The following is a 19,500-nucleotide window of genomic DNA, read 5'->3' on the forward strand; positions in this document are numbered from 1 at the left end:
GGGATTAACCACCGACACAAATAATGTGATAATAACTGCAGGTTCTAGGCCCGGCTCAGGGTTCTTCTGTTGACTCGCATCTTCACTGCAGACCGCTCTCCTTCCTCCACAAAGCCCTGGAGTGAAACTGAGAGGGGAGGCTTCATTGATTGTACCTTAGTAAAAATGAGCAAACTGAAACTGGTAAGGTCAATTAAGGTCACAGGGCTGGTGCGTGCAGGGAGCTCTGCCCTAACAAACACGCCCTGTCCTCGAGCCCCAGCCCCAGAGAGGGACCCCAGGGCTTGAGGAGCCTGTAGGAGGATGAGGATTATGAAAATGAGAATACATATGAGTAGTAATGATAATATCAGTTAATGTTAACCGAGAAATTACTAGAGGCAAACCGTTCACAAGTTATTAAGGCCTAATAACACTGCTGACTCTTAGGGAGATCACTAGATTTGGTTTCCAGGTCTGTAAGGACAGGAGAACCCACCTCTGCTCTTACCAGGTCCCCTGGCCCCCCAGGGGGATGAAGGTCCCCCGAGAGGGAGTAGGGAGGGGACCGTCATCACAGATGTTGTCGGTGGAGTTCACCCACCCCACATGCCCCAGGAGGCTGATACCCTTTACCACGTCTTATACAGGAAGAAGCTCCATTTTACAGAGGACAGAGAAAGGTATCCCCTCAAATCAGTGGCTGAGGAGGGGGCTGCATCAGATCTGTCTGATGCTGAGCCCCTGAGCAAGCTGAGGGAGGCAAGTGGCCAGGCCTTCCTTGCCTGTGTCCCCTCTGTGTCTTTTGCCAACACTCAGAGTTCTGGGTCATGAGGGACAATGGACTGAATGTGACTGAGTCCCCCACCCCACTTCTGGGTGCTCCTTGGCTGTTCCTCTGCTGGCCTGGCTCCCAGATGCCCAGCCAGACCCTAAGCCAAGTGCATCTCATAGCACTTGGGTCCTGCCGGCCCAGCCCACGGAGGCCTGCCCACCCAGGGTTGGGTCCAAAGCTGGCAAGGGCTGAAGGCTGGATTGGAGTGAGATAGCCCCAGGGGTATGCCATGTCAGAGACCTGACGTGTGCCTCTGCCCTCAGTCTGATAAGAAAAGACATACCTTTGAAACCCTTTGGAAGCTCTGTGCCTTCCAACTCTGGCCTTTAGAGCAGTGTTTTCCTGTTCCAAGCCTCAATTTCTCCCTCTGCCCAATGGGACTAATCCTTGCCATTCTGCACCCACCCTGGTCTCTAATGGTGGCACAGTTCTCTCCATGGCTCTGGGGATCCAGCAGTGATAGAATAAAATGCCCCTCCACCTGCCCCATTGTGGGGCTCTAGGGACCCCTGGGGCAGCTTCTTGTCATCCCAGGATTCCAGGTGAATAAGACCCAGTTTGGCATCACCACAGCCTTCTCCTCCTGCCCCGCTCCCCGACCCCCCTGGCCTACAAGGTCTGGGCGCCTTAGCTAAGGCAGAGGGCAGAGCCAAGGTCTAGCTCCTCCTGCTGCTCAGACCTGGGCACCCAACTAGACCCTTGGACATGAAGACCTCCACAGTGCTCGTGCCCTTCCACTAGGAACTCTGTGCCTGGGAGATGATGTTGAGGGAAGTTCCATGGGCAAGCATGTCTGCAATGGCAGCAGGCACGGGCTGGTGGGGCCCTACGTGGTCATTTCACCCAATCGGTGTGAAGACCAAGCCTCCTGAGAAATGGGGATACTCTAAAGTATCCCCATTTCTGACTTGCGGACAGAAATTGGAAGGGCCTGTGGGGAACTGTAGCTCCTAAGGGTCCCAATCACCAGACATGACAGTCCCCTAGCTGGCTGAGTCATAAGAATTGCCTGAAACAGTTATTCTACCCACGAATCCCTGGTCACCACATCTAACCTTCTGAATCAGAATCCCTAGGGTGGGGCCTGGGGTTCTGCATTTCTAAGAAGACACTCAGGCAATTCTGTTTTGGGGCTGAGAACTCTCCAGAGAAAAACATCAGGGAGACCTGGACAGACCTGAGTTCAATGCCTCGCTGGTTACGCCATGGGGTTAAGTGAAGCACTGAAAGTCCAGCTGTGGTGGGGAGATGTCTGTGACATGTAAACAGAGTAAAGCAAGGTATAGAACAGCAGGTAGAGTGTGATCCTATTTCTGTCAAAAATAAATTAAAGTGTGCACACGCATGTGTGTGTATGCGCATGCGTGTGTACCCATGCATGTGTGTGTTCGTAAGTGTGTCTGGGCAGAACAGAGGCTGCAAGGACAGACTTCAAGCCATGGGGGACTTTGGAGGGTTGGACTGAGGGAGACTTTGGGTTTCTACTTTATGAATTTCTCTTTGGCTGGAATTTAGTGCTAGTGAACACTGTTGACTTTTATAATCCAAAAAAAAGCAAAACAAAATTCCATCTTGAAAAAAGCACTGTTGAGATTGGGAGATGCATTTTTTTTAATTTTAATTTTTTAAATTAATTAATTAATGGCTGCTTTGGGTCTTCATTGCTGCGCGCGGGCTTTCTCTAGTTGTGGCGAGCGCGGGGTACTCTTCGTTGCCGTGCGCGGGCTTCTCATTGCGGTGGCTTCTCTTGACGTGGAGCACGGGCTCTAGGCGCACCCGCTTCAGTAGTTGTGGCTCGCGAGCTCTAGAGCGCAGGTTCGATAGTTGTGGCGCTCGGGCTTAGTTGCTCCGTGGCATGTGGGATCTTCCTGGACCAGGGCTCAAACCCATGTCCCCTGCATTGGTAGGTGGATTCTTAACCACTGTACCACCAGGGAAGCCCTGGAGATGCATTTTTATGAATGCGCTTTTTCTTGTAATTTCTCACGATTATGTAAAGCTGCCTCTGTGTTTCATAAGCCAGGCTGTTTCCTTGGATGTTTCTGAGTTGGGAGCAAACCTCCAGGCGGTGGGTGCTCACCAGTGGGAGGTCCCTCCTGCCCTTGCTCTGCTATCTACATGAAATTCAGGGCAGAGCTATCCTGATGTGCTTCTGCACATCCCCTGAGTGGACACCAATGAGGCGTGAACGGGTCCCGAGCAGCTGTGTTCCTGAATGACAGCACTGGGCATCACTTTGGCAAGTCTGGCCCACGTGCGGCTCCTGGGGCAGGCCTGGGCTAGTGCTGGGGGCCCTAAGTCAGCACGGGGCTTGCAGTGGAGGCAACATCCCAGTCTGGGTCTTCGGAACACTGTCTTTGACTCATATCCGGGGCTCAAAGCCTGTGGGGGCCTGGGATGGGTCCTTGTGTGAGGATGTGTCCAGCCTCGTGTCCACCAATGCATAGCAGAGGGCCCGTTGGACACTCTCTAACGGGCTTGTAGGTTGATGAAGAATTCAGTTTTAATAAATCCATCTCTCCTCTCAATGCCGGAAATTTCCTTCCAGAGGCATTTTTGGGGTAAAGTTTATTTTGATAATGTTGCCCCCAGGGACGTGAGATGACACACAGTTCAACTCACAGAACCTCTGATTTTTCTGATTTAACTTTTGTTTTTGTTCTTGTTTTTTAAAAACACTGCCCCCCCTCCAAAGGTAAAAGTAAAGTACACTCATTGTAAAAACCTGGAAGGTACAGAAAATTTAGAAGTAAACTAAAATTGTATGTAATGCCACCCAAAGAGGACCACTGGTAAAGTCATTTGTTCGTTTGACAAATTTTTTTTTTTTGGCTGCACCACGCTGCATGCAGGATCTTAGCTCCCGCCAGAGATTGAACCTGTGACCCTTCCAGAGGAAGCTCGGAGTCCTAACCACTGGACCGCCAGGGAATTCCCTCATTTGACAAATACTGATTTATTACAATTGTTTGAAGAAAATAAAACAGGGTCAAGGGTCAGGGAGAGGGGCTGGAGAGTAGAAGTGGGGGACCCTTCAATAGGTGTTTGCTACTATAGTTTCTTTTGTTTTCTTATTGTCAGGATCACATAAAATTCTCCATTTTTCATTTACATTTTCCCATTAGCATTCCCAAATTCTTCAAAGACATCGTTTTTACTAGCTGTGTATTGTCCCATCATGGAGCTATGTCCTCATTATTAACCATCCCTTAGTGATGAGTATTTGGAGTGCTTCCAGGTTTTCACCAAGATGTATTACCCTGCAGTTAACATGTGGTACCTAAATCCTTGTCCTCCTGGCAGCTTAGCTGGGAGTTTTCCCAGAGTTTTCAATGGGAAGCTGCTAGGTCAGAGGGTGGCAACCCTTCTAAAGCCCTTGATACATATTTGGCAATGAGCTCTCCAGGAAGTCTGGTTGTGACTCAGTCACCTCTGCCTCTCAGCCATGTGCTTGGGGGAGAGGGCAGAGGGAGGGAATCCAAGACCTGCATAGCCTTGAGTGGATCCCTGCATGTTTCTGGGCCTCTGTTTCCTCACATTTGTAAAATGGGCTCATTCTCACAACAAACAGAGGTTTCTTCTTGTTTTCCCTTTCTCTGCCTGGGGAAAGCAAATTCAAGGTGGGGAGGCTACCCTCATTTTCACAGCTGTAAGCTCTTCCTGGCAGTGGTATGTAGGCAGCAGGAGGTATTAGACCCCCTTGTCCAGTGAGCAAAGGGAAAATCAATGAGAAGAGAGAATTCTGAGATGAGTTTTATAGATGGTTTTCTCCAGGACACCTGCAGACTCTGGGACCGTGGGCACTGGGCAAGAGCCCCATGACAGGGAGGCAGGGGTGGGGAAAGGGAACCTGGACACAGGGGATAACTCACCAGCTCCTCGACTTTGCTAGAAGTCAGCTCTAACCCCAGTGCACACGGCTCTCTCTCCTTCCTTTCTCATTTTATTGCTTTTTAAAAAAATCACAACTTGGGAATTCCCTGGTGGTCCACTGGTTAGGACTCAGCACTTTCACTGCCGGGGGACTGGGTTCATTCCCTGGTCGGGAAACTAAGATCCTGTAAGCCGCGTGGTACTGAAACTGTGCACCTCAGATTGGGACTTGAATCCACATGCCGGGAACTCGAACCCAGCTTAAACCCAGATTGGGACTTGAACCTACGCGCTGGGACTCGAACCAGTCAGGGTTTGCTTCTTTACTCCCAAATCTTCTCTCTGGATTCACTTTTCTTCTTGCAGAAATGTATCTTTTAATAATTTTTTTAAATAAATTTATTTATTTTTATTTTTGGCTCCGTTGGGTCTTTGTTGCTGCACGCAGGCTTTCTCAAGTTGTAGTGAGCGGGGGCTACTCTTTGTTGTGGTGCACGGGCTTCTCATAGCGATGGCTTCTCTTGTTGCAGAGCACGGGCTTTAGGAGCGCGGGCTTCAGTAGTTGTGGCATGCAGGCTCGGTAGTTGTGGCGCACGGGCTCGGTAGTTGTGGCGCACAGGCTTAGTTGCTCCACAGCATGTGGGATCGTCCCAGACCAGGGCTTGAACCCATGTCTCCTGCATTGGCAGGCAGATTCTTAACCAGTGTGCCACCAGGGAAGCCCATCCTCTTGTCTTTTTTATTTTAACTAGCCTTGTAGGTGCAAAGTGGTATCTCATGGTGGTTTTGTCACTTACTGCTTAAAAAAAAAAATTATACAAATGACAACACATGTTCTTTGTAGAAAATTTGAGAATATAGCAAAATACTCTGACAGTCTGTTTTATATGTCATTCTGAAACCGTGCACCCCAAATTGGAACTTGAACTCACGTGTCGGGACTCAAACCCAGCCAAAACCCAGACTGGGACTTGAACCCACATGGCCGGGACTAGAACCCAGACCAAACTCCCAGTCTTCCAACTGAGATTGCACACCTGGTTTCAGGACTTAATGAAGCTCAGGTTTTTGATGTCTCATTGCAGAAAGGATTCAGTGAGACAAAGTAATAGGTAAGAAGTGAGAAACACTCCACAGACAGAGTGTGGGCCATCTCAGAAGGTGAGAAAGGCACCGAGGTATGGGATTGTCAGTTTTTATAAGGGTGGGTAATTTCATAGGCTAATGAGTGGGAGGAGTATTCCAGCTATTCCGGGAAGGGGCGGGGATTTCCAAGAACTGGGCCACTGCCCACTTTTTCATCCTTATGGTTGGCCTTGGAACTGTCATGGCACCTGTAGGTTTGTCATTTAGCTTACTGATGTGTTACAATGAGCGTATACTGAGGCTCGAGGTCTAGTGGAAGTCGACTTGCCCACCATCTTGGACCCATTTGGTTCTAATCCGTTTATGTCATGTCCTCGGGCTATGTCATTCTTTCAAAGGTTGTGCCCTGCCCCCCTTCCCTCCTGTTTCAATTCAGCTAGGCTGTGTCCCCAATTATTCAATCAAACACTAACCTAGGTGCTGCTGTGAAGGTATCTTGTAGATGTGATTAAATCCCATAATCAGTTGATTTTAAGTAAAAGGGATTATTCTAGATAACTGGGTGGATCTGATTCAGTTGGTTGAAAGGCTGAAGAAGAAAAGTGACTTCTTCTGTGGCAGCTCCAGCCTCCTCTGCAGTTTGTGACTTACCTATCAGTCCCCTCGGCCCACCACCTTGGAGCAATCCAATTCTTTGCCACAAATCTTTAATATAGACCTACAGGTTCTGCTTCTCTGCTTGTATCCTGACTGATACACAAAGAGGAAAACTTCATCCCCCATAATCCACCATCCAGAGGTCACTAAGGACAACATTTTGGTTATTTCCTTCCAGCCTTTTTTTCCCCTTTTTATCCATGAGCATGAATATTTTAAGTAAGGTCATGATCCCTCTGGTTTATATCACTGTGCATCTTAAATGCTTTCCCGCAGAGTCCACGTGCTTTTCTCCCCCAGAATTATTACTGGCGAAGAGGAAGGTCATCCACTGTCCCCCCTTGGTTGGACGTTTGCGTTGCTTCTGCGTTTATACTGTATCAAACAATACTTGTGCTTTCACTATAGCTAGCACTTGCTTCTGGGAGAGAGGGCTTCTTTTCTGGTCATCACTGTGTGTCCTTGGCCAATCCCAGGACCAGATTGGGTGGTCGACCCTCTGAGTCACCCCCAAAGGCCGGGGCTGCAGGCACCTGGCACTCCTGAAAGGTGAGCACCAGCATGGAGCCCAGCGCAGCCCTGCCAGGCCTGCTTTCCTTGCACACAAAGGAAAAGTGCCTAGTCATTGCAGCTTGCGGTTTGAGTAGCAGAGCCTGGGCACCTCCCTGGGTGGGGAGTAAGGAGCTGCCTCAACAGCCCTCATCAGTTCCTGTCTGGGTGTGCCATGCCAGGCAGGGCTTGGGCAGTGCTATTGACAGTCAGGGCACTTCTAGGGCAGCCGGGCCCGCCTGCATGGCCTGCGGCACAGAGTGGGGAGAGACTGTCACCCTGTTCCCTCTTCTGATATCTCCTGGTTTCCTTGAGCAAGCTGGGTGGTAGAGGTGGCTTTTGTTCCTGTAGATATTAAAGATGAACATTTTTGTTTTGCTGTGGGGAGATTAAGTGGATTTTCTCCTGGGCAGTTGTTGAAGAGCTGAAGTGGTGGTTATTTAGGGTAGGGCTGCAGCAGTCTGGAGAAAGGCATGGAGAGGGATCCTTTCCCTGCTTAGAGCCACATGGCTCCTCCTGGGAAACACGAAGCCGTAACAGTGTTTGGCTAGGAGGAACAGTCAGCAGCCACAGGAAGTCCCAAACCCAGGTTGGTTGCCCTCCAAACACAATGGCTTTTTCTCCCCACCCCACCCCTAGAATTAGCAATGACATCTAGTCAGCCTTCCTTCTGGTGACTTTGATGAGGCCTCAATTGACCCTTTGATTCTCTCATGAATTCACTCCTTTGTTGCATTTACCAAGGCCTGTGTGCCAGCACTGTGCTAGATGTTTGGGGAAGAAGATGATCCTGTCTTGGTTCTCAGATCACAGGTCACAGGTCGGCAGGGGCCACACGGCCCTGTCCTGTGATCTGTATAAAGAATTGCCTGCTGAGACTGCAGATCAGGGAAGGCTCCAAGGAGGAAGTGACAACCGACAGCAAATTTTGAAATAACAGTATTCCCTGCCACCAAACTGTACCTGTGTCATGCTGGCATGGGTGATGGGAATTGAGACTATAAACCCATTTCAGATCCGGACCTCGGCTTCCCAGCTTGGCCAGTATCCTGGCAGGATGCCTCTGAGCCACTCCGACGCACCCCCCACCCCCCCACCCCCGGCCTAGGGCTGAGAAAGCCCTCTGAAGAGCCATACCTGGGAGGAAGGGATAACAACAGGTGACTGGCAGCAACGCCACTGTCATTTCCAAACGTGCTTCAAAATTCTCCAGGGACCCGAAAGCTTTTTCCACGTTCCACAAACCCAGAGGGAGGTTTGAACTGAACACGTCCAGGTCAGCTCTTGCCTCTGCTGCCCCCTAGCTGGGTGAACTTGGACGGATGGCCTTCGGCAAATCACTCAGTGGTCAGTTCCTTCACCTGGAAAATGAGGCAATGACATGTGTCCCCCAGGTGGTCAGGATGGTCAAAGTCACTCTATTCCAGAGTGACGTGCATCCCTGCTCCCGAAATCGCAGTTTACCACGGAGCCCAGGCTAAGGGGACAGGGCAGGCGTGTGTGGGGCTGTGCCCATAGTGTCCAGCACTGAGTCTGGGACAGAACAGCTGCTACCCCCAGCCCCAAGGGTCAGATGGGGACCAACAAATAGGGTGTGTGTGTGTGTCTCTCCCTCCCACCTTCCCTCCTACCTCTCTCTGAGGTTGACGCACCGGCCCATCTTTTAAGGGCTCCAAAGTCCTCGGGGAATGTTAATTAATAACCTCGCCATCTTGGGCTGGAGCGCAAACAGCTCCTCGGTCTCCTTTTGGGCAGGAGCCCAGTGAGTCAGGGCAGGCGATGGAGGGGGGCGGGAGCTGGCTCCCAGGTGTGTCAGCCCTGGACGGGCCCTTTGTGGGAGAGCGGCCGTCTTCTGGGTGAAGGGGAGCTGTGTCAGAGTGAAGACCAGGGCTCCTATTTACGGGGGCATTCTGAGAATTTGTGTAGTCATGCCCAAGCATTTCCATATTTAATATGGAGCATCTGATTATAAATTACTTTAAAACTTCTCCTTTAGATCACAATTAAGGTCTTATTTAAAAATTATGTAGGCATAGGTTACATTCTCTATGAATTTTAGGTCAAAATGGTAAAGGTGAAATGACAAAATATTTGTTTAAAAGGGGGTGAGGTGCCTGCTAGGGTGGAGACCACACAGTAAATGGGGGTGTTGGCCGGCAACATTGCTAGCATCCCCTTTCCCATCAGGGGGCCTGTCGGGGTAAGGGTCAAACAGAAATCAGGGAAGCTTCTCGGTGCCAGCAGGACGGGAGAGGATGTTAGCCCTTCTGTCCAGGGGAAAGACCCCTGCCTGGGAGAGGCTGGGAGGGGCAGTCTGTGGGGGCAGGAACGTGTCAGATATAGAAACAACAAAACAGGGCTTCGCTAGCAAAATGTGTAGGGGTCCAGATTTTTGTACATGCTTCAGAAGCCAGGGCGCCATTGCCAACACTGAGAAATTCCACAGAACATGGTGGGTGGTTTGCTGGGGTTGCCTCTAGAGCTTTCACAGGGCTCAGGCAGTACCAGACCCATCTTTCTGGAGGGGCAGGGACGTGGTAAGCAAGCAGCAGTTCCTGTGGACTGTGGCCGGCTTCTCAGCTCCAAATTCTGGGGCCCTTTTTTAGACTGATGGGCTGAGGTCAGTCTAACCACAGCCAGGGCCTCTGCCCCTTCCCAGGATGACAGGAAGCTGGTGTCGTGTGTGGCCCTTTCCCAAGGCTGCACTTTGAATGGCCTCCACCTCCGAGGGATGTGGGGAGGGTTAAGGAATGCACACAGAGCACACAGCACACAACAAACGTCGGTTATGATTACTTGTGGGATTGTACTTCAAATATATTCAAACTTACGTGAAAGAAGTACCTGTGAAACATGATGTGACTGTCATGCGGCCTTTGTATCACCTCCTTCCGAGCCATTCTACCGCTGGGCATGAGATCTCTTAGTAGTCAGCTTTACTTTTAGCTAATTTGCCTGGTGAACCTGAAGAGATATATGTAAGTACCATCCGCCCGCCCGCCCTGCCATGGGTTCCGTCTGCATGAGCGTGGCAGCAAACTTAGACCGGTGGAGAATCTTGAATTGATCTAAGCCCTTTAGAAACCTGTTGGCGTCTTCCCATACATTTGGGGGTAACAGAGACCCCAAAAGACACGGTCTAAAGGAGAGAATGCAGGCTGGGCTCCAGGGTTTGCTTGGTTTAGTGACTGTTTTGCTGCTCTTCCCTTCAGCTTTCCAAGAACCTGGCTTCATCTTTAGAGGAAACCCCATGGCCGGATTTCTAGCTGCTCATCCAGGAGAGACAGGCTGGTTCTTGTAGCTCTGACAAACACAGAAGCCTCAGCAATTTCTAACTCACACACGTACTCAAAGACCAGGTATTTTTAAAAGTTAATCACTTAATTAATTAATTAATATTTATTTATTTTATTTTTGGCTGTGTTGGGTCTTTGTTGCTGCATGCGGGCGAGGGGGGGCTACTCTTTGTTGCGGTACATGGGCTTCTCATTGCGGTGGCTTCTCTTGTTGCGGAGCATGGGCTCTAGGCACGCGGGGATCAGTAGTTGTGGCTCATGGGCTCTAGAGCGTAGGCTCAGGAGCTGTGGCACACGGGCTTTGTTGCTCCGCGACATGTGGGATCTTCCCGGACCAGGGCTTGAACCCGTGTCCCCTGCATTGGCAGGCGGATTCTTAACCACTGCGCCACCAGGGAAGCCTAAGACGAGGTATCTTTTAGCAACAGCATGAACCAGGATCCATAAACGGTGAGTGAAAACATCATTAGAAACAACCAGGAAGCCTAAAATCCCAAACCCTATGGCTCTTGTTCACGATCCAGTGGTCTTAGTTTTTCACGAAATTCCAATGAACCTGGTTACCTGGTTTCCTAGGTCATGACAGCTGAAAAGCAGCACGTGAGTAGGTCAAACTAGCTTTTAATAAACAGTGGTAATGTGTGACCTAAGGAATTATAGAAAGCAATCTAGAATAATTTATCATGGAGGCAATGGAGTCAAGAAAGGAGTTCTAGACCAGCCCTCTGGTCTGCTTGGCTTCGGGTCCCTAACTCAGTACTGGCTTAATAAGCAGCAGGCTCTGTCACTCTCGGCTTCAACTCCCTTCTCCCTAAAATGGGTTATTGTGAAGATCAGGAAAATAATGGACAGCAATGCTTAAGTGCTGAATGAGCATGCATTAATGATGACTGGGGTGTGTGTACAAAAGTCATAAAGCGAGTGTTAAGCATATGCTCTGCTCTAAAAAAGCAGGCAGGTATATCAAACATTTTAGAGAGAATTTCATTTGGAAACACACTTAACGTGAACAATTACTAGGGAGATATATGATTAACACTTTTTTCCTTTTCCCTATGTCCCATAATGATGACATTTTACTTTCTTCCCTCCCTCTTTCCTTCCTTATCATCCTAGATGCCTGGCACATATGACAACTCAACACACATAAACTGAGTGAATTTGGGAAGTGACCTGGAAGGTTAAGTCCCCTGTAAAACAGTGTTTTTGGTCATGACTAGACCTGTACCCTCCATCTGGGGAAAACTCAGAGGAATAAACGGAGTTGTTTTGTTCTCTCACCTCACTCCCTCTCAGCAGTAGGAGACTCTGGAAAAGTGTAGCAACTCATTCAAAAGTTCCTATTTCTGTAAATTCAATAAAAACACAATTAAAATTTAGTAGGTGCTAAAACTTGATTTTGAACTTTTATTAAAAAAATATATTTGCAAACATATAAAATTTAGGATGAAAAATGCTCATCTGAAAACAGGTAATAACTTAATATTTGCAAACATACACAGATGGTATAAAATCCATACCATTAAAAATGTTAATGATGCTGTATTGCGCTCATGGAACAAAAATCTTGCTGTAACCCCAGAGCTTCTCATGCTCACATTTCAGGGCGCTGAGACTCTGGTACACTGAAGGTCATGAGAGCCACATGGCCAAAGCAGGAATACAGAATAAAAAACCATTTAGAACACATACTGTTAAAAACACGTTTCTTAAGGAATCACACAGATAAAAGGGAAACACAATTTTGCATTTTCCCCATTCAAAGTGAACGATATTGCATCATAGCATTTCAAATGAAGATGTCAAATACAAAACTGAGTGAAACATTGCACACATCTCTCCTGCTGAATTTGCTGAAAAACAGGCTCCTTGAGGCCCCGGCCCACTCAGGGAAATGTTCTCAAGCACAGCTTTAAAAAGCTCAGTGTAAGTTGCTTTACTTGTTTCAGATCTTAACGTTTTAGACACCTGAAAACACAGGGCACTATTGGTTCCAGAAGGCCCTTTGAATACAACTGAAGAAAACCAAAGACAAGTAAGAAAGAAACACGTGCTCAGCAGCAAACGCGCAGCAAGAATGCAGGACACACGTCCGTGTGATTCCTCGTCTTCACTCACGTGGACTGAGCCCACTCGTGCCTGTGCTGCCTCTCATTCCTCTGTGTTTCATTTTGCCCAGAGTTACAGTATGATGGCTAATTTTGTTTTTTAAGCAGTTAGGCACCTTCAATTTCATGTTGCATTGTTAGTAATACAATGGCAGTTATGGCCTCTACTACCAAAATGAGAAAATTTCAAACTACATTCTTTGGGGAGGAGAGTAATAAAGCTGCGTGGTTTAAAAATATTTACCTAGTAGAAGATTTGATGGGGTTTAAAATTTTTACAAGAAAACATGGGTGGAAAAAGAACAATTCTTGACATGCAAAATCGGGTCATATTCTAAACTTAGCCTGTGCATCCTCCGGCAGAGAAGGACCCAGGTCAACTTGGGTTCTTAACAAAACCCCACTCCCAAAAGCCTTCCAAAGTAAGCCATGGACACTCACATTCACATGCAGACGGCATGAATGCTTCTGAAACTGACAGTCACTTGAAAACCTAGGATTCAAAGTCACACCTTACAAACCTCGGGAGAGATGCACAATGAGGAGGAGCTTCTTCCTTAAAGGAAAGGAGCAAGGCTGTTTGGGAGGTGGGAGTCCATTCAAAGACACCACATCAACTACAACCAAAGAAGGTAGTGCCACCCACCCAGGTGAGGGGGGGGCATACAGACAGTCACGGTGACCTAAATGCAGGTCACCTGAAGTTGCAAACCTAGCAAGAAGCATCTCTGTTTTGGTGTCCATTTTGATTCACCTAAGGTTTAAAACTAAGATTCCAGTAAAGTCACTGCAGCAATGTAAACATGCAACCTAAACTAGCATGAGGTTCTGGACAGAAGCCTGAATAAGGAATAAGGCAACTGAACTGCGACTTTCGGGCCAGGGCCATCCAACTGCAACTGTTCAGGCTTGGCCTGACTTCTCTAGGGACTCATTCTGGCCTGAACTTCCTAGTCATCATGACGGGGGACTTCTGGCTTCTGAATTTTCAAAATGCTTTGAATACATAAATCTGGGAGTTGAAACAGGTTTACCCTTTTCAAGTCTCCATGACTTGGGCACTTAAAAATTTACTTTCACACTAAGGAAACCTTATCACAGATTCTCTTTACTGTCTGTCATATTCATTCCTTGGATTAAAGGGTGAAAATTAACAGATCTGATTAAAGACCCTCTTCAGGATATTCTCTCAACTCTCTTGTAATATTGTCCATACTCAAATCATCATTTCAATTCAAATGTCTATCATAACAAGAATCCCTCGATTCTTCCACTTACCAAAGCCCACTGAGACTACACCTGGGATGCGAGCAAACCTACCAGGGCAACTGTTTTCTGAGAACAGTCACGTGGCTCCCTGGACACCATCTCCTGGTGTCAGCAACACTTCACGTCTTACTGTAACCTTCTCTTTCCCAGGTGACACGCAAGCAATTCATTTTTGGTTGCTGAATTTACACACTACCTTTGAAAACAAACTATTCCTAATGGAGTATGAGAACTTAAAAGCTTCCCTGGCTTCTGCGCAATTCACAAATAACTAGGTAAATGCAATAGAAGACACTAAATTGGGAAGCAGAAAAGTTGCCCAGGAAGCATGTTTAGATTAACAAAAGCCAATCAAGGTATTCTTTATGCTAAAAAACTAAGAGCAAACTAAAACAAGTATGTAATTCACAAGTAATTTTCTAAAATCTCAGCTAGAAAAAAAAAAATCTGTGGACTTATGATTGAGTTACCATTAAAGCTTAAATGATTGTTCCCGAGGAACCATTACATCTGTCAGCATTATTCACAGCTAATCCTTATGCTAGCTGGTTGAGCCAATTGGGTTTTACCCCATCATTAAATAGTGCTCAGAAAAGTAAGCAGTGCATCTTAATTGGTTAAATACTACAAAATGACCTGTATCATAGAAACGAAGACATTTTCATTCAAAGAATATCTTAAAATTACTATTGCTGAAATAAATCAAAATCTACATTAAAATATTACTAATCACCATTACATGCCATAAAAGAATAAATATAAATCATGGCAGATCAATAGCAGCATAACAAAGCATCTTTACATATTTTCACACTTCGGGCTGCAAAAGTACTCACAGCCTAGGAATACATTGGTAAAGTTCTGAATTTCACACTTTGTTTTTAACTCCATATTCTATAATAAAGTAAGGGCAGTGTGAATAACAGCTCCCTTTTCTGCATAGCTTTAAAACTATTCTCAGTAGACTTGAGGAATGGAACCAGAATGGCTTTGTCAGATTGGTCCACTGGTCCTTTTGTCAAAGTGTTAAGGAAAACAATTAACAATGACTTCTCACTGTGTTTAGACAGAAAAGGAAAATAAGGCTATGATTCACACACAAATGTAACATTTTCAAAACCACTGGAGAGTAACTTAAAGTGAAGATTTCTGATAGAATTCGGGCCTTACCAGTCCCAGCCTTTATTTCAAAGATGTGCCACGCCTGCTCCCATACCATGACAGGGCCTGCAGGGCCTGATTCCAATGTATCCCCACACTGGGAGCCTGCCACATGGCAGCACTGGGGACACTTAAAAACAAAACACAATTAAGAAATTTCAGAACTTTTAAGGCCCAAGTGAGGCATTCATATAAAACATACTTCACTTGAACAAATCAGTCCTAATTTGCCAGCTTAAACTCTGACCCTTAAAACACGAAGCTACTTTGCACAGAGCTGACTTCTGCTCTGTTCTGAACTTGACTACCAGCCCAATGCTCAAGTTTTCAGGGGGGGAGTGGAGGGGAGAGGGGTGCAGACTGGGCTGAACTCTGACTGCTGCAAGGCTGGTGACCCCTTTTCCCTAAGACCTTGAACGTGAACGTGAGTTGAAAATCAGATTCCTTATTTCACAAACTTGCTTAGATCTGATGAAAACACCCACACAACTCAACACAATGGTCTTTTTTTTTTTTTTTTTTTTTTTTGTCAAAACAAAGGTCTGCTGGTGATGCTTCACAGTGAAACCTCCATTATCACTGGGAACGTCACTTGGAAAACATTCTTAAGGAATGAGTCTCTTTCTCATAGGCTCAATTTCAGGATTCTCAAAACTCAATGTTCTGTTTAGAAGTTTCCATGATGAGGCCTATTGTTTCTGAGGTCGCCATTCTGCCTTTGGATCGACTCTGCTCCAGTCATAGGTTGTGGCTGTCTTTGTTCTTGGTCAGAACCTGCAAGTAGACTTCATGAAGCGTACTAAGGAAGCTGGAATCATTCTGGAAGAGATGGTAATGTCACATTTACCTCACTAGAGCTTACTTTCTTGATAACCGCTTAGGAAGAAGCTGTATACATGATCTGTATAACTAATTACCCAAAGAATCCCACCACCCAGAGATAACCATTAATATTTTGGAATTCACTCAGATATTCTTCCACCGGGAGCATATGCCCAAGAAGAGAGAAACACTGGTTCTGGCTAGTCGTGAATTTTCTTTATGAGCTGATTTTCTAAGAAGTCATACAATTTTTTTATTTTTAAAGAATGAAATTCAAAGATGAAATTGATGCCCTACATACCTTAATTAGATGTATTAATGTATCCTGGAGCTGAGACTTGCTGAGGATAATGGAAGGCTTTCTTTGATTTTCTGATGTTCCAACAGTGAGAGGAGAAGGGGAGCTTGCTTTCCTCTCAAGGTCTGAGGACCTTGTAACTGTCTGCTGGAAAACACTTGGGGACAGCAGGACTGAGGACACTGCCGAAGTTGTTGCAGGAACCAGTGGGGGGCCTGCCACCTGCAGGGGAACAATGGTCATTTTGCACCGTCAGCAGCCACGTTGATTAGTGGACGCCTGATAACAAGCATAAGCAGCAGGAGACTGGAGCCCAGAGTCCAGTGCTAACTGTTTGGGGTTCAGATAAACATTCAGGAGCAGCATCTGGGCATTTTACATCTGGTTAGGAAGCTTGTTAGCTGAAGGATAAAGAGTCCATTTATATGATAAGGATGCTCTAGAGTTGTTATGAGAAGCCAGGCCCGATCATCACAGAAGGGGGACCTGATAAATAACAGCAGGGTATGTACAGTAAGAATAGTCCTGTGATAAATCAAACATGTAAAGTTTTTCCATGAGGGGCACAGAAATGACTGGAAGAGGGCGTGAATGAACTTCCTGAGGTGATGGAAATGTTACATACCTTGGCTGGGTCATTACCCAAGGGATATACGTATGTTAAAACTCAATTAAAAAATCTGCATTTTATTATATGTAAGTTTTATTTCAATAAAAAGAGAATTTAAAAAAACCCAGTTATATGAAGCATTAGTTTCTTTCTTTTTAAAAATATTTATTTATTTGGCTGTACTGGGTCTCAGTTGGGGCATGCGGGATCTTTTAGTTGTGGCACGTGGGATCTAGTTTCCTGACCAGGGATCAAACCTGGGCCCCCCTGCATTGGGAGTGCGGAGTCTTAGCCACTGGACCACCAGGGAAACCCTGAGCCTTAGTTTCTTTGGTGGTGTTCAACGTATTTATTGTATCATTACAGGTATCAAAGATAAATATATATATTTTTTGTGGTACGCGGGCCCCTCACTGTTGTGGCCTCTCCCGTTGCGGAGCACAGGCTCCGGACGCGCAGGCTCAGCGGCCATGGCTCACGGGCCCAGCCGCTCCGCGGCATGTGGGATCTTCCCGGACTGGGGCACAAACCTGTGTCCCCTGCATCACAGCAGGCGGACTCTCAACCACTGCGCCACCAGGGAAGCCCCCAAAGATACATTTTAAAAACATAAATCTAATATCTATCTCCTTTCATTTAGATGTACTTCTGGGCTAATAACGGCTAACCATCAGAATACACAAAAGAGTAATAATTAGTATTTTAAATAACTCTCACATTTTGATACAATCAACAGAGAGCTATATATTTTTTTCCTCCTATCTGTCACCCTCCTCATTTACAAATAGCCAAGAGCTAGCCATAGTTTTGAGAATGTGGTTTCTGGGTTCTGAGCCATTTGGTTTGTTTTTTTGGTGCAACACCAGGCTGAGAGCTCCCGCCGATCACCATGCAGCGGACAAGCTACAGAAAAGACCCGTTAACAAGACCAGTCAGAAGCTGGCTATACTTTAAATTCTGAGACTTGAGGAGCGGTGTAAAGGCTCAAAGGCAAAAGGAATGTAAAAGTTTAAGAACTGAAAAAAGTAAGTGTGCATGTCAAGGCTGGTAGGTAATGGAGGATGAGGGCAACTTTTAAAAAATGAGGCAGGGGAGACACAGCAAGACCCAGAGCACACAGCCCTGGGAGGCTTTGTCGTCAGAGCAACGGGAAGCCAATGAGAGCATCGTAGTGATGCTGCCCTCTGTTTACTGAGACACCACAGCTCTTCCAGGGCAAAGACAATCTCCTACTCATAGGGACCAGGCTGACTTGCTCTCAGCAGTCGCCCATTCACAAACACTGAGTGACTGCCCCTGCTGTGGCCCACCTGCCCTCCCATACACACAGTCAGGGAAGACATCACTGCAGACAGATGCCTTGAGGCCTACAAAGGCCACAGCAATGAACTCTGCCTGGGGGAGCAGGAGGGGGCGTCTAAGATGGGCCTAGGCTTGAAAGCCAAAACTTTTCACTCAAGTGACAATGTTTTACTTCACACTCAGCAGAAGAACTTAAACATACTGTGCTCTTCAGAAAAAGGGAATCCTTACCGGGATGGCACTGGATAACATCATAGGCTGGGCAAAAACTTCAGGATCCTGGTTTTGCTGCATAGACTGCAACGTTTAAAAAGAAAAGATGAACAGATGTAGCAAGTTTCAATTAAGATTTCTTAGTTACTGTGGAAAAATCTAGGTTAGCAGCAGTAAGGAATAGTTCAGACATGATCTGGTTCCTAGACTCCTGAGGGGAGAGGCTGACCAGAACTTGTGACAATGCAGAATGAGAGCTCTGGGACAGTACCCGACCCCCTTCAGTTCCACCCAAGAACAGGGGTGCGTGCAAAGCCTTGAAAGTGTCTCTAAGGAAAAAGCTGAAACCTGTGTCTCTTATAAGAGCTGGGACAGCCCAAGCCTATTTTTGCTGTTGAGGCTGTAGAGATGCAAGATCCTGGCAGTGTGATACCTCCTGATAAGGTGATTTAAACTTTGGACAGGTGGCACTAAATAGTCTTCATACAGAGTCACAATTCCACATGTTAAATTTTATCCCCATTCCTGTGCAGAGCAAATACATTGGAACTCAATAAAGCCCAAGGTCCTAAAATTCAATACTGCCACATAAATGAAAATGTACGTTTGTAAGCTTCCTTTGCAAGGAGGCATGCTGGAGAGCAGGGTGCCATCCCAGAAGGCAAAATCTGGAGCGGGTAGCATCCCCAACCACTGCTGGTTGTACTTCCAGAACAACAGGAACAGTGGCGGCAGACACACTGCAGGGGTGTGATACCTTACTGTTAAATAGAACATTTTCTCTCCTCCTTATACTGCAGACAGAAACGGCAAAAAATGACAATTTAATGATGTAACCGGGACACTAGGTTTCCTCTTTTTCTGTACAGAATTTCAATGGAATGGAAAAAATACTCCATTAACTAAGAAATAATATTCAATTATTATGATGGGCTCTTCTATATAATATTATTTGGTAAAATGTTAAGAATTGGGGATTATAATTATTAAAGGGCATGAGACTAAAACCCTGAAAGGTTCTACTCCCTTTCAGTTCTCTGATCTTGCACAAGTCACTTCCAACTCTGACCTGACTTCCTCACTTGTAAACTCACCGACCTTATAAATTGAGGGACAAGCCTCTTCTTCACCCCCACACCCACTTCACCACTAAGTCCCACTGACCCTACTTCTTAACAAATCCACGGGTCCACACTCCCCAGTGCAGGCCCCCACCAGCTCAAGCCTGGGTGACTGCCCCAGCCTCCTTCCTGATGGGTCATTCTACTGCCATCTTCTCCTTTCCCGGCATGCCACCCTTGGCTCAAAGCACTTAAAAGACTCCCCAGGGCCCTTAGAACAAACCTCTAACTCCTTGACACAATTTACAAAGTTTTGCTCATCAACAAATACCTGCTCCCCTACATTTCTTTCCATGTAGATCCAGCCACAGTGCAAGTTCA

At 46.6% G+C, this 19,500-nt stretch overlaps 1 protein-coding gene across 2 annotated transcripts in view; it reads right to left on the reverse strand.

Moving 5' to 3' along the window:
• Positions 1 to 11,549: 11,549 nt before the first annotated feature.
• DCP1A (decapping mRNA 1A) overlaps positions 11,550 to 19,500 on the reverse strand; it is a 61,134-nt gene continuing 53,183 nt past the window's right edge. Inside the window, exons 8-11 of one of the 2 annotated variants that reach the window (XR_014297383.1) lie at positions 18,077 to 18,142; positions 15,937 to 16,155; positions 14,823 to 15,632; positions 11,550 to 11,621 (exon numbers count right to left, since the gene is read on the reverse strand). Coding sequence is in view for 1 of the 2 variants with exons in the window: in XM_082664927.1 (XP_082521053.1) it covers positions 15,552 to 15,632; positions 15,937 to 16,155; positions 18,077 to 18,142 (366 nt within the window). In the remaining variant the exon portion in view is untranslated. Of the gene's footprint in view, positions 11,622 to 13,888; positions 15,633 to 15,936; positions 16,156 to 18,076; positions 18,143 to 19,500 lie in introns of those variants that run through there. The other variant, XM_082664927.1, reaches the window with a different exon arrangement.

This window comes from Grampus griseus, assembly GCF_964374135.1.
Source record: "Grampus griseus genome assembly, chromosome: 10".
Taxonomy (NCBI): Eukaryota; Metazoa; Chordata; class Mammalia; order Artiodactyla; family Delphinidae; genus Grampus; species Grampus griseus.